General features: G+C 40.1%; 1 protein-coding gene across 1 annotated transcript in view; it reads right to left on the bottom strand.

Moving 5' to 3' along the window:
- IQCH (IQ motif containing H) overlaps positions 1-13498 on the bottom strand; it is a 280207-nt gene that overhangs the window by 130276 nt on the left and 136433 nt on the right. The window contains exons 6-7 of the mRNA XM_064381963.1: positions 10458-10534; positions 8215-8253 (exon numbers count right to left, since the gene is read on the bottom strand). Coding sequence (XP_064238033.1) covers positions 8215-8253; positions 10458-10534 — 116 coding nt within the window. The remainder of the gene's footprint in view (positions 1-8214; positions 8254-10457; positions 10535-13498) is intronic.

Genomic DNA, 13498 nt, shown 5'->3' with positions numbered 1-13498 from the left:
TGAATGGAATGTCCTTCAGAGATGGAGTCCTTATTCTTTCCCAAAGACCAGGGGTGATATTTTTTTGACGCTGCTTTTAAATTTTGTTAAGTGTCCGCAATATGTTGAGCTTTGTATAGAATAAAGATCAGGACCTCAGCTGTTTAGAACTTTTCAAAAGATGTACATGATATTCAGAGAGAATAGCTGACCTAATCAGGGGTCCAGAATTCAGCATAGTCACAGGCCTGAATTTTAAAGGACAAGGGAACTTGAAGGTTACTGGCTTTGCCTTTTGCTCAATAAGCTATTATGGGCCTAGGGAAATGAGCCTTGGCCTTAAGTCTGACTAACCTGGGTTGAAATCAAAGCTTTGCCAATATCTGCTACATCCTCTTGGGCAAGTTACTACACCCTCTGAACATAAATTTCCTTATCTGTAAAAATGAGAGGTCCCTGCAGAGCTTCTATGATGATTAAAGTATGTGTCAAGAACCTTTAACAGTATCTTATCCCTAGTCAATGTGGTTTTTACTATCAAGAAGGAAACTGAGGCTCAGAGAGGTTAAATGACTTGCCCAAGATCAGAAAGCTAGTTGGTGGAGCTTCTTAATTTCTAAGACAGTATTTTTGCTACTGTAAGACAAAATTCTGTTCCTAAACAACCCAAATCCATATATAACCAAAGAAAGGAGAATAAGTACTATAAGAAGTGTGTCTTTGCGAAGAACAGAAAACCAAACACTGCATGTTCTCACTCATAAGTGGGTGTTGAACAATGAGAACACATGGACACAGGGAGGGGAACATCACACACTGGGGCCTGGGGGGTGGGGGGTTAGGGGAGGAATAGCAGGGGGTGCGGGAACTGGGGAGGGATAGGATTAGGAGAAATACCTAATGTAGATGATGGGGTGATGGATGCAGCAAACCACCACCATGGCACGTGTATACCTATGTAACAAACCTGCACGATCTGCACATGGACCCCAGAACTTAAAGTATAATAAATAAATTTTAAAAAAAAGAAGTATGTCTTTGCTACTCTTCCATTTCCTTTCATCAGCCCCTCTTCCTTCCCATTGGCCGCTTTCTCTTCCACACCCTACCACATGCTGTCCCCTACCCCCATACCACCAGTGCCCACAGCCTTAACTATCTAGAACTCTCCATATGGCTCCTTACTAAACTGTGGTCTTCTTAGCCTTCCTTTTACCACCTTCTACATCAGAGCCAACCTGGCCTTGATCTGCTTTTTTCTTTTTCTTTTTAAAAAACTGAATGATAATTATTATTTTTAGAGACAGGGTCTCCCTCTGTCACCCAGATTGGGGTGCAATGGTGTGATCATAGCTCACTGTAGCCTCAAACTCTGAGTGCAAGTGATCCTCCCACCTCAGCTTTGGGAGTAGCTGGGACTATTAGCACAGGTCATGATGCCCATCTAATTTTTGTTATTTTTTGGGGGGTGGGTAGAGATAGGGGTCTCGCTATGTTGCCCAGGCTGGTCTTGAACTCCTGGCCCGCCTCAAGTGATCCACCCGCCCCAGCCTCCCAAAGTGTTGGGGTTACAAGCATGAGCCACTGCCCTCAGCTCATTTTATTCTTATTTGATAGGCTGGAAAGCAATTTGTTAAACTAATTCCTATCAATGTGCTAATGAACATAACATGGTGTGGTATATCTGAAACAAGAAGACCTAGAATCTAGTCTGTTACCACCTTCCTCTGTGGCCTTGGGAAGCCACTTCTGTGGGGTTTCAGTTTTCATTAAGCGATCACTCAGGGCTTCTAATTTTGATACTCTATGCCTCTCTGACTTAATGCGTCACTCCTCCAGGGGAATTGGCTTTTTAATAAACTTCTGGAGCCAGTAAAACCATCAAATCAAAGGCAGCTATCTCCAATGGCATCACTTTATGCACCATGAAAAGGACCTGGGGGATTTTTTTTTCCTTTTCTATTTTTTAGATAGAAAATTCTTTCTAGTAACTCTCAGATCAAAATAGATGAACGGCTGCCCACACCCCCTAATGGTAAAGGTCATCATGGGGAGAAAACCCCAGAGTGATATTCCAGTATTCTGGGGTCTGCAAGTCAATGGCTCTCAGTTCATAATACCTAGAAACTGTCCAAGTAAGCCCTAAGTGCCAATTAAAAGTGAAAGTCAGAGTCTTTAAGCTTTACAAAGAGAATAAAAGGCAAAAACAGAACTCATTGAGCTGAGACATATAAAAGAAGCAACTTGAGTGTAAAGGCCACTCAGATCAGCAGTAATTTTCTAGGAATAATTTCTGCAATTGTTTTGAAAGGTATCTTTATTCTAATTACTCTTCCTGAACTCTGAAACACTTCTTAGGAGAAAAATTCCCATCCTTTGATGCATTCTCATGGAATAAAGACATGCGATGGATCAAAATCTGGTTGAAGATCAAACAGAACAGAATCAAGAATTTTTAAAAAATAGATTGTCTATTTTCAGTCAAATGCAAAATTTCCTTCTAGAGACACATTTCATTTTATGGCTGCTTTGATTTTGTCTTTTCTGTGACCCCTCTAATATTCTCTGAGAAAATGTGACATAGTTAAGAACCACTGGGGCCAGGCACGGTGGCTCACGCCTGTAATCCCAGCACTTTGGAAGGCCGAGGCGGGTGGATCACGAGGTCGAGATCGAGACCATCCTGGTCAACATGGTGAAACCCCGTCTCTACTAAAAATGCAAAAAATTAGCTGGGCATGGCGGTGCGTGCCTGTAATCTCAGCTACTCAGGAGGCTGAGGCAGGAGAATTGCCCGAACCCAGGAGGCGAAGGTTGCGGTGAGCTGAGATTGTGCCATTGCACTCCAGCCTGGGTAACAAGAGCGAAACTGTCTTGAAAAAAAAAAACAAAAAAAAACGACTGGGGACAATTATGATGGATGGGTTGAACATGCTGGGGATGTGGACAGGAAGCCTGACAGGATGGGAATCAAAAGCAGCCTGGAATCCCAGATCTCTGAGCAAAGACACATCATCATTTTCTCTACATGTACAGGGAAAAAAGCAAGCCTCAAAAAGGACTGCTATTATCACCAAAGTTAAGCCTGACATCCCAATTTTCTTGAGAAAAATGTGGGTCTAGTAAGTTCATTGATCACAGATCACTAAAGAATACTTGCAGAATTCCTACAGAGCTCCACCTTGTTATATTCTCTATATCTACATATGTATTCTTTCTTTTTTCCTTTTTGAGACAGAGTCTTCCTCTGTTGCCTGGGCTGGTGTGCAGTGGTACATTCTTGGCTCACTGCAAGCTCTACCTCCCGAGTTCAAGTGATTCTCCTGTCTTTTTAATAAACTCCCCAGTAGCCAGGATTATAGGCACGTGCCACCACGACCAGCTAATTTCTGTATTTTTAGTAAAGATGAGGTTTCACCATGTTATCCAGGCTAGTCTTGAACTCCTGACCCTCAAGTGATCTGTCTGCCTTGACCTCCCCAAGTCCTGGGATTACAGGCATGAGCCACTGTGCCCCATCAGCTGAGAGAGGATCACTTGCTCCCAGAGTTTGAAGCTGCAGTGAGCTATCATCACACCACTGCACTCCAACCTGGGTGACAGAGGGAGACCCTGTCTCTAAAAATAATAATTATCATTCAGTTTTTTCAAAGTAGTAAAAACAATCCTTATAGTTTTTATCAGTAATTACAAGAAAAATTCTTTTGCAAGATTTAAAAAAAAATGTTTTGCAAATAAAACTGTATAATTTCAATTCATTTTGAAAGTTTAATGCTGAAAATGCATAGGTGAGGATGGCAATTTCTAATGAACTAGAGAAAATAGTAACTGTTTTTAAAAGATTCTACATGCAAATCAAAACCACAATGAGATACCATCTCACACCAGTCAGAATGACTATTATAAAAAAGTCAAAAAATAACAGATGCTGGTGAGGTTACAGAGAAAAGGAAATGCTTATACACTGCCAATAGGAATGTAAATTAGTTCAGCCATTGTGGAAAGCAGTTTAGTGACTTCTCAAAGAACTTAAAACAGAATTACCATTCGACCCAGCAATCCATTAGGTATATACTCAAAAGACTATAAATCATTCTACCATAAAGACACATGCATGTGTTATGTTCATTGCAGCACTATTCACAATAGCAAAGACATGGAATCAACCTAAATGACCATCAACAGTAGACTGGATAAAGACAATGTGGTACATATATACCATGGAATACTATGCAGCCATGAAAAGAAAGAAGTCATGTTATTTGAAGCAACATGGATGGAGCTGGAGGCTATTATCATAAGCAAAATAACACAGGAACAGAAAACCAAATACTATACGGTCTCACTTATAAGTGGGAGCTAAACATTGAATACACATGAACACAAAGAAGGGAATAGACACAGGGGCCTACTTAAGGGTGGAGGGTGGGAAGAGGACAAGGATCCAAAAACTACCTATTGGGTACTATGCTTATTACCTGAGTGACGAAATAATCTGTTCAACCAAATCCCCATGATACACAACTTATTAATACCCATATAACAAATCTGCACATGTACCTCTAAGCCTAAAAGTTAAGAAAATATAAATTAGGCCGGGCACGATGGCTCATGTCTGTAATCCCTGCAGTTTGGGAGGTCGTGGTGGGCAGATCATTTGAGGTTAGGAGTTCCACACCAGCCTGACCAACATGGTAAAACCCTGTCTCTACTAAAAATACAAAAAAAAAAAAAAAAAAAATTAGCCGGATGATGTGGTGGGTGCCTGTAGTCCCAGTTACTTGGGAGGCTGACACAGGAGACTTGCTTGAACTTGGGAAGCGGAGGCTGCAGTGAGCCAAGATCACGCCACTGCACTCCAGCCTGGGTGACAGAGTGAGACTCCGTCTAAAAAAACAAAAATTAAAACATCAAGATTTGTGTTTTTTAAAAAAGATTCCACAGGGTTGGGTTTTTTTTTTCATGTTTGGATTTTTCTTTTCTTTCTTTAAGATGGTAAATTAAATGAAGTTTTATGAGAGAAAATGAGTCTAAAAGAGAAAAAGTGGCTTTGGACTTGCTTTTGAATCTCATTTTGTATCTCCAGGTTGCAGAGCTCTAATTATTGTCAAAGTAAGACCTGCCCTCTCTCCAACCCTTTAGGGCAAGGCAAAAAAAAAAATTATTTATTTAAATTGTGCTGGGAGCAAAGTCAACCAGGGAGGCACCCTGTGCCCTTTAAGAAGTAGGTTTATTCCCCCCACCAGATATGACATGTTAAAGTCAAAACTGCTGCTGGATGTCATCTAGTGGTTTTGAAAGTATACATTTTAAATCCTGGAACACTTTGTTCAAATACCATATAGTCTGATGATAAAAAGGTAAAATAGAAAACCCAGGTGTTGTGGATATAGGGGCCTAGAGCCCCACATTATTAGGAGCTTTTGCTTCTCTTCTTTCTCTGGGGCTGTGGGGCGAGGATTTAGGGGATATGGAAGCCCCTTAAAAACACTGATTTGATCCAATCTCCTTTTTATACAGATAGGAGGAAATGAGAGCAGATAGGGGAAGTGATATGTTTAATGTCACACATATTGCCTGATTAAAACAGTTCAGCTGACTCACCCATAAAATAATTACAGTTTTCTATTGAGAGGATCAGAAGTATATGTTGGGGAAATACTAAAGAAAGAAGCAATAGAAAAGAATGACTAAGAGAAGTGAGACCCCACATTTGAGATTGCAATGTTATCACCCAAACCTATTCTTTCTACACCAAAATAAACTTTACAACAGAGGGATGGCTTAGGAAACAGGATTTTCTTTTATATTTTTCTTCAGTTGGGTTTTTTTTTAATTTGGAGATATTTGGAAAAGTTTTGAACATACAGAAAAGTATAGAGTATAATATACAAAACTACCATGGACACATTTTTAATTTTTCATCTTCTTTGCTATATGTGTCTGTGTGTGTGCGTGCGCATGCACACGTGCGTGTGTGTGGTGTGTGTGTATATGTGTGTATGTTTTATATATATATAAAGTTAAAGTCCTCTCTGTATTTCTTTTCAATTTATTTCCTCTTTCTTCCTTTCCTAGAAGAAAACACACTCATGAATTTGGTCTGTACTCCTATAGTGCAATAAATATATTTGTTTGTTTGCTTGTCTTATCCATAAAATAGATTATTATCAAAATATTAATTAAAATTAAGTGAATCTTAACATAGTTTTTATACGTGCCTTAAGATAATAAAAAGATTTATTTGCTGACAGGCCATTTTAATAACCTCAAACCTTTGAACTATATTCTTGAAAATAAAGATTCCTCAGATTTATTGAAATAACTATTACAAACTCTACTATCATTTTAAATTTTATTCTTTGGATCCTGGGCAAAGCCTGACTGACTTAAGCTTATTCAACTTCTTAAATTGGGTTTGGTTAACTGAGCCATAAGATAGAAAAGGCTGTTAAAGTCAGAGCTGATGAAAGCAGACACAACAGCAAAGGTGATAACTGCTGTCTGAATCGAAGGAAATAGTAAAAGACATGGAATCTGATTACCTCTATACATGATATTAAATAGGAAAAATATTAGGTAGGTAGAAATATATTTTAGAAATGTAATAAATTTAATATGTTTCCATAAGAAATGATTGAATTTATAAAAATTTCTAATGCGTGGGGGCTCTGGCAGTTACATAGTCCAATTTTGTATGCTGGTTCTATTATTTACTAACTGGATGACTAATTGAATAATAGTGCCTATTTCACAGAAATCCTGTGAAAACTAAGAGATAATCCACTTAAGATGTTAGGAAAATAGCTTGGCAAAGAGTAAGCACTCAGTGCATGTTAGCTGTGAGTAGCAGTAGCAGCAGCAACAGCAGCAGTAGTAACAGGAGCAGTAGTAGCACTATTTGAAAAACCGACCCATGTGGAAGCGTTCATAACCTGGAACTTGCAGACAGCACAAACTCTGGAGCCTCACTCTGTCAGCTGGATCCTTTGTACCCTTTTACCAACTGGGTGGGCCTGGGGACAATAGCAGCACATAGGTTCTGCCTGCTATGAGGGTTCAGGGGGTATGAAAGGTACTTAGTGCCATGCACGCAGGACATGCTCAGTCAACATTAGCAGTTACAAATATTCTAGATAAATAATGCCTTAGTGTTTGTAAACACATCCTATTTTTAACATGCAGAATCAGGCTCACAATTTTCTCATAGTAAGACGTCAAGGAAAGCAAAAGGAGGGATCTAACTGTACTGATTACTTTACCTAGGAGCAATCTGTCTAGCTACAGAGGGACTGTATGAAATCACTGATGTAAATACAGCCCTATGTAGGCATAGCTCTGCAGGCATAAAATGTGACCCAAAAGGTGGGCTGTTTTCCCTCGAAAGCAGATGGCTAAGATTCCTCTGAAATTCTTACTGATAAGAAGATCGCTAAGAAAGGGAGGCCTATAAGATGCTCTTAAGAATGGACCAATGAGTTATGATAACAAGTACTTTATGGGTCCAAAACACTTTCAGACACATTAACCCATCTGATCCTTGCAGCAACCCTATGTGAAAGAAGGTATTATCCTCATTTGTCAGAGGAGGAAAGTGAAGAACAGATAAGTAAAATGACTTGCTCAAAGGAGAATCCAGTGCATTCCTACTTTAAGTTCAGGACTTTTATTACCCATGTACGGTCTTGTGGAATGTTCCCTGCTGGCATATACTTGCCATATTGTGGGGGCTATTTCATTTTTCTGATGTTTTTGTTACCTTAGTTGTTAGGATCAGCTTAACTCTAAATCCTATACTCTTACTATAGCGTACAAGCAGTATGTTGCATGTGTGTGCATCCCATATGCATGCATGCATACAAGCACAAGCTGGGGGACAACTGCATTTATTTTTCACATTTTATTTCTTTTGAAGTGTACTTTTAAAAGATAAAAATCTTTGGCTGAGGTGGAAGATTGATATGATTCAGCCAAATTTTAAGGATGCTAAGTCATTTGTTTGGACTGAAGCCTGAGAAGCAATTCAGTCCCAAAAGAAGGTAAAAAAGGGTTTTCACTTTAAATGAACCATTTTTTTTTCCTGAAACTATGATCTCATTTCTTTTATAAAGGAAGCAGGAACTTTTGTTGCCATCTCCAGCTGTCAAGCAGTCACCCATACTTTTGCCCTGCAGCAAAAGGAAGGGACATCAGGTGACAGACCCCAAATTTCAACTAGTCACACAAATTACAGACCTTCCTATCATCATGTCCTCTTGACCTCCTGCTTTTCCCCTACAATGAAGAATGAGACACAGTTTAAATCAAAATGGCTCTCATGGGCAATTTTACAAAACAAATAGAAGGCTCAGAGCCTCATCCCCTTCCCCACTTTCCCCACTGGGCCAGCCTGTTCTCTGTTTCCACACCAAGACCAAGTAAATATTTACAAAAACAACTATAATCAGATGCCAAGTCCCACTTCTCGGGGACACTAGTGTGGCACCACACTGCCTTGTGGTCGAGTCTGATCAAAGGTCTGTACTGACTCTATCATGAGGCTTGTCATAATGAAGTCCTTCTCTTAAGTCTTTGAACTTCCATGCCCAGGACACTTCCCACAAAATATATGAATAATTACATTTACCATTGAAGAGTCAGTTTAGAAATGTACCAATCTGGGACCACAGGAAAAAGTCATTAAATATTACTGCTTCCAGCAGCTGGGGAAAGCTTTGTGAAGGCAACAGAGGAAATTAAAACCAGGGATCATTAGCATTCAGAAAATATGTCATTATTTAAAACTATTTTTTTCGAAGAAAACCATTTACTGGCTAAAACCTAGTCATAATATTTGTATTACCTGTAGATCTGTTATCTATAAAACTGTGGGACCTGAGCGCTCCAACAGGGTGAGAATGAAAACAGGTGCCTCTGCCTGTTTCTATTATGCACATTAGTCCATGGCCTTCTCACAGCCTGTTAAACAGCTGAATTTGAAACAATAATGGTGCAGGCCAAACACTTGCCTGAAGGCCTGTCTGTCTTGGGATTTGGCCATTTACATTGATTTTCTTTACCCGCATTTTTCATGAAACACAAATATTTGCCATGGCAACTGGGGTGTCACATGACATGCTGCTACATAAATGGCCTGGAAATCTCTTAAGAGGACACAGCCCACCAGTGCCAAAAATACAGTGAAACCTCTTGGTGATTTCAGTATTGAAAGATGAAGGTCTGGGAAGAACAGGTAGCAGTCTACTATGAAGAAGCAGTGGGATTAATTTCTCTTGCGTCACTCTTGTTTCTCTTTCTTTCTTTTCTTATGAGAACAGCTGAAAACATGACCACATACAGTAAGCCAGAAAAAGACAGTGCCAGCTGTCTCCTTTCTGTGGTGAAAAGTTTCAAAGAATGGAAGTCTGTCTGCAGCCCATAAACATAAGAAAGCAAGGTAGAAAAGTCCAGCACATTTAAACTGGGGGAATCTCCACAAGGATGAATTAGGTCGTACTGTGACAAGCTAACGTTAATGAATACAGAATTCAGCCCAGCATGGTCGCTCATGCCTATAATCCCAGCATTTTGGGAGGCCGAGGCAGGTGGATCACTTGAGGCCAGGAGTTTGAGACCAGCCTGGCCAACATAATGAAACCCTGTCTTTACTAAAAACACAAAAAATTAGCCGGGAGTGGTGGTGCATTCCTGTAATCCCAGCTACTTGGGAGGCTGAAGCATGAGTTTAAAAATAAAGGCTGGGCATGGTGGCTCATGCCTGTAATCCTAGCACTTTGGGAGGCAGAGGCAAGTGGGTCACTTGAGTTCAGGAGTTTGAGATCAGCCTGGCCAAAGTGGTGAAACTTCTCTCCACTAAAAATACAAAAATTAGCTGGGCATGGTGGTAGGCACCTGTAATCCCAGCTACTTGGGAGGCTGAGGCATGAGAATCACTTGAACCCAGAAGGCAGAGGTTGTAGTGAGTTGACATCGCGTCACGGCACTCCAGCCTGTGCGACAGAGTGAGTGAGACTCTGTCTAAAAATAATAATAATAATACAGATTTCTTTCCCCTGCTTCATTAAGGTATTCTGTGTTTGAAGATCTTGCCTTTTTAGCCTGTGTGTAAAGACAAATGAAAAACAGTAGAACCTCACAATAAGACATCCTATACCACACAAATTTGGATACAAAGCAATAGCTACTGTATCCCGGATTCCTGGACTCCTGACCAGTTAGTATTAGAGGCTGACCCAGTCATTTAATTAATCTTGCAATGATGCAACATGATTGAAAATTTTAGACCCCACTGACAACATCATGCTAGAGTTTACTTGTACAATTTCCCTTTTGAAAGTCAAATGTATACTAGCAGCAGCTGAAATAGCACTTACTTTTATGTTGAAGGCACAACTCAATAATGTGTAAATAACAAAACTCTCACAGATAATGTTGTAAATAAGAACAATTTTTTTTTCTGTAGTGAGGAATATGAATACCTTTGAACTCTGTTTCTTGGGAAAGAACTTCACTTCTGCTGGAGATGGCAGTGGTTCTTGAGGTATGGTGAAAGAGACTGTGGATGAAGATGGTACATGTTACTTTTTCCAGAAGGAGAGGCTGAGTCAGTGGTTGGATGCTATTGCATTTGCACCTTGAAAGTCAAATGACTCTGTCACCCACTGTACATTCACTACCTTTCTTTCTGTATTCATTCATTCAATGAAACAGCTATGATCGCTGACTTCAAAAGGAAGCCAACAGCATGGGAGGGCAACGGTTCTAGTAGAATACAAGGTCAGCCCACCTTATGCAAACTGCCGAGATGAAAGGCAAATTTTAAAAGCAGGCAAATTAGAGAGTAATATCTGTCTTATAAAATGCTTTGTAAGATTTCTTTAAATAGCCGGATTCCCAGGTTCTTGTAAAAGGTGATTTAATATAGCTACATATAGACTATTCTACTGTATTAAAAAAAAAAATTCTAAAAAATTTGAATGACTTAGGGAAATGATACAAGTGAAAAGTACCATAAAGATTATTTTTGAAATTAATTAAATCTATAAGCAACAACTTTTAGAGAATACACCTAGTCCTGGTTAGAGAAGAATGGACCCACATGCTAGACAATGCTTTCTCAGTCACATCTCTCCTATCGCCTGGCAGCAAAGCTGACTGCCCTTTACCAAAAACCCAAGTCTGACATTCTCGGGAGAGAAAAATCCGTATACTACTCTTTCCAAGAAAGAGAACAAATAATTTAAATTTTTTAATTGAATAAAAGAAGTGAGGCTTCTTTCAGCTCAATTCCTTCAGCTCCAACCCCCTTTTCTGTCAGTTTTCTATAACAACAATCTTAGAAGGAATTGACAGATATTGATGAAAAACAGCACACTAGTAAAGGATATCAATATATAATTTAGAATCTCACTTAGAGGACTTCATTCTCTTAGATTGCCTCAACTGAGTTGCAAGGAGTATCTTCAGCTATCTTTTAAAAAGTAGGAAAAATTGCAGAGACTTTTCAGTGAAAGTCACCTTCACAAATGGGATTTCTTTGTTGCATTTGATCAACCCATATTTATAGCTCTCCAGTTTCCCCGGCTTCCAGCAAGCTTCCCTGTGACTTGTCGTCCTCACTCTCCCCTGGCCAGTAATGTATGAAGACCCCATTTTAAGGCTATAGTTTTTGCCTTACGTCTACGCTCTCCTTCCCTGGTGTCCAATTTGGAGTTTGCTCTCCCACTTTTGAAGGTAAGTCCACATCCTGTGTCCAGCCTGCTTTGAATCCACAGATTCACCAGTAAAATGTGTTATTCCCATTGTCTGCAGACTCAGTACAATTTTTGTTTAACTTTCAGGTTCTTGCAGGCAAGTGAGATTTATGGCTAAATTCCCATGTTCAAACAAAATAGCAGCTGAGAAATTTTCAAGTGGGCATAACTTTTAAGGGATTTTAGTAAAATTTTAACACAATTTGGCAGGATAAAGGTCTCAAGGATAAGTAATTGCACATGGCTAATCCACAGTTAATGATATCCGTAAGAATTTTCTTAGTTGTCTGCAGAAATGCTATCACTAAATTATCACTTCATGTAGCCTTGGATTTTATGAGACACATGCATTTGAAGAACGTGTCTGCATGTTTACAAAACTGTATCCTAGGGCACTGCCTATTTTGCTACTCAATTTCCCTGCCGGAAAAATCTGTTTGGTAAATTTTTCCAGAGTTAGTATCAGAGGAAAAAATCCTTGTCTTTCTGGACAAACTTGTATGCTATTGTGGTAGTTATTACTAATTTTAGAGTCCCAATTTTTTCAGAGTGACAATACGCCCAGCTCCTAGCATTTCAGATTAGAAGAAAATTTTATTAAAAAAGAACATACAGTTAAATTTTAACTAAGATAAACAATAAATATGTTTTTAGTATGTCTCAAATATTAAATATATTTAATATCCACCAAAGAAGAACAGAATTTCCATGAATGGATTAGACTAGCATAACATCATTCTAAGTATTATTTAGTATGTTTGTAATCTAACATCTATCCAGGGATAGCTCTAACCCTATCCCTGGACATTGACTTTCCCAGCCTTTCTTGAGGCTAACAGTGAGCAGTTAGATGTAAGGGAAAGTCTATCCCAAGGCTTCTGGGAAGAGACTAACACTGTATGTGTAAGGCCCAGAGCTGCAGAAGCCATCTTATGGCCATGAGGTGGCAAGCACGAGGATGAAATCAAACATACCAAAGAGGGTAAAGTAGAAAGAACACCATGACAACCTTGCTGATCAGTGCCACCTTCCCTAGGCTCCTCACTTCCCAATTTCTTGGGTATGAGACAAACTCCTCATTGTTTAGGCAACTGGTAGTTTTCTGATACATGCATTCCTGACTGGTACTACCTGTTCCCTTATCTTCCTCCTTCCCTCTTTTCTTCCTTTCATACTTTGTCTTATTGCATGTGCTAGGACCTCAGTACAAACATGGTGGTAAGAGTGATCATCCTTGACTTGTCTCTGCTTTTAATGGAGAAATAGGGAGAAGATCCAAGATGGCCAGTTAGGAGCAGCTCAGGATTGCAGCTCCCAGTGAAAGCGCAGAGGGTGAGTGGATGCCACATTTCCAGACGGATTTTTATTGCCCACAGACTGGGAGATTCCCAGTCGGGGGAGCCCCACGGGTCGCCAGTGAGGCTGTTTTGGCTGGCGTGGCTGTTTTGCTGGCACCCCGGCATGGCAGTTCCTGGTGCAGAGTAAACGGGACTGGGTCCCCGTTTAGCCAGCAAGGGGAGCTCTGGGAAGCTCCGGGAAGGCAGAGTCGCTCATTCATCTGATTAAAAAAAAAATAAAGGGGGACTGAAACAGGGAGCCAGGCCAGGAGATTCCCGGGCAAAAAAGTGCCATGAATCTCAGCGCCGCTGTTTCAGCTGGCACAGTGGGTCGCCGCACGGGAAATCACACAGATCCAGGCGCCTTTTCAACAGGCGACCAGAACACCTGGGAGACAGCCGAACGTTCAACTAGAAAAAAAAAAGGCT

Source organism: Aotus nancymaae, unplaced genomic scaffold (assembly GCF_030222135.1).
Source record: "Aotus nancymaae isolate 86718 unplaced genomic scaffold, 86718_ANA_hifiasm-v0.15.2.pri h1tg000003l, whole genome shotgun sequence".
NCBI lineage: Eukaryota > Metazoa > Chordata > Mammalia > Primates > Aotidae > Aotus > Aotus nancymaae.
Note: the sequence above shows the minus strand (reverse complement) of the source record. Positions and strands in the feature narration are given on the sequence as shown.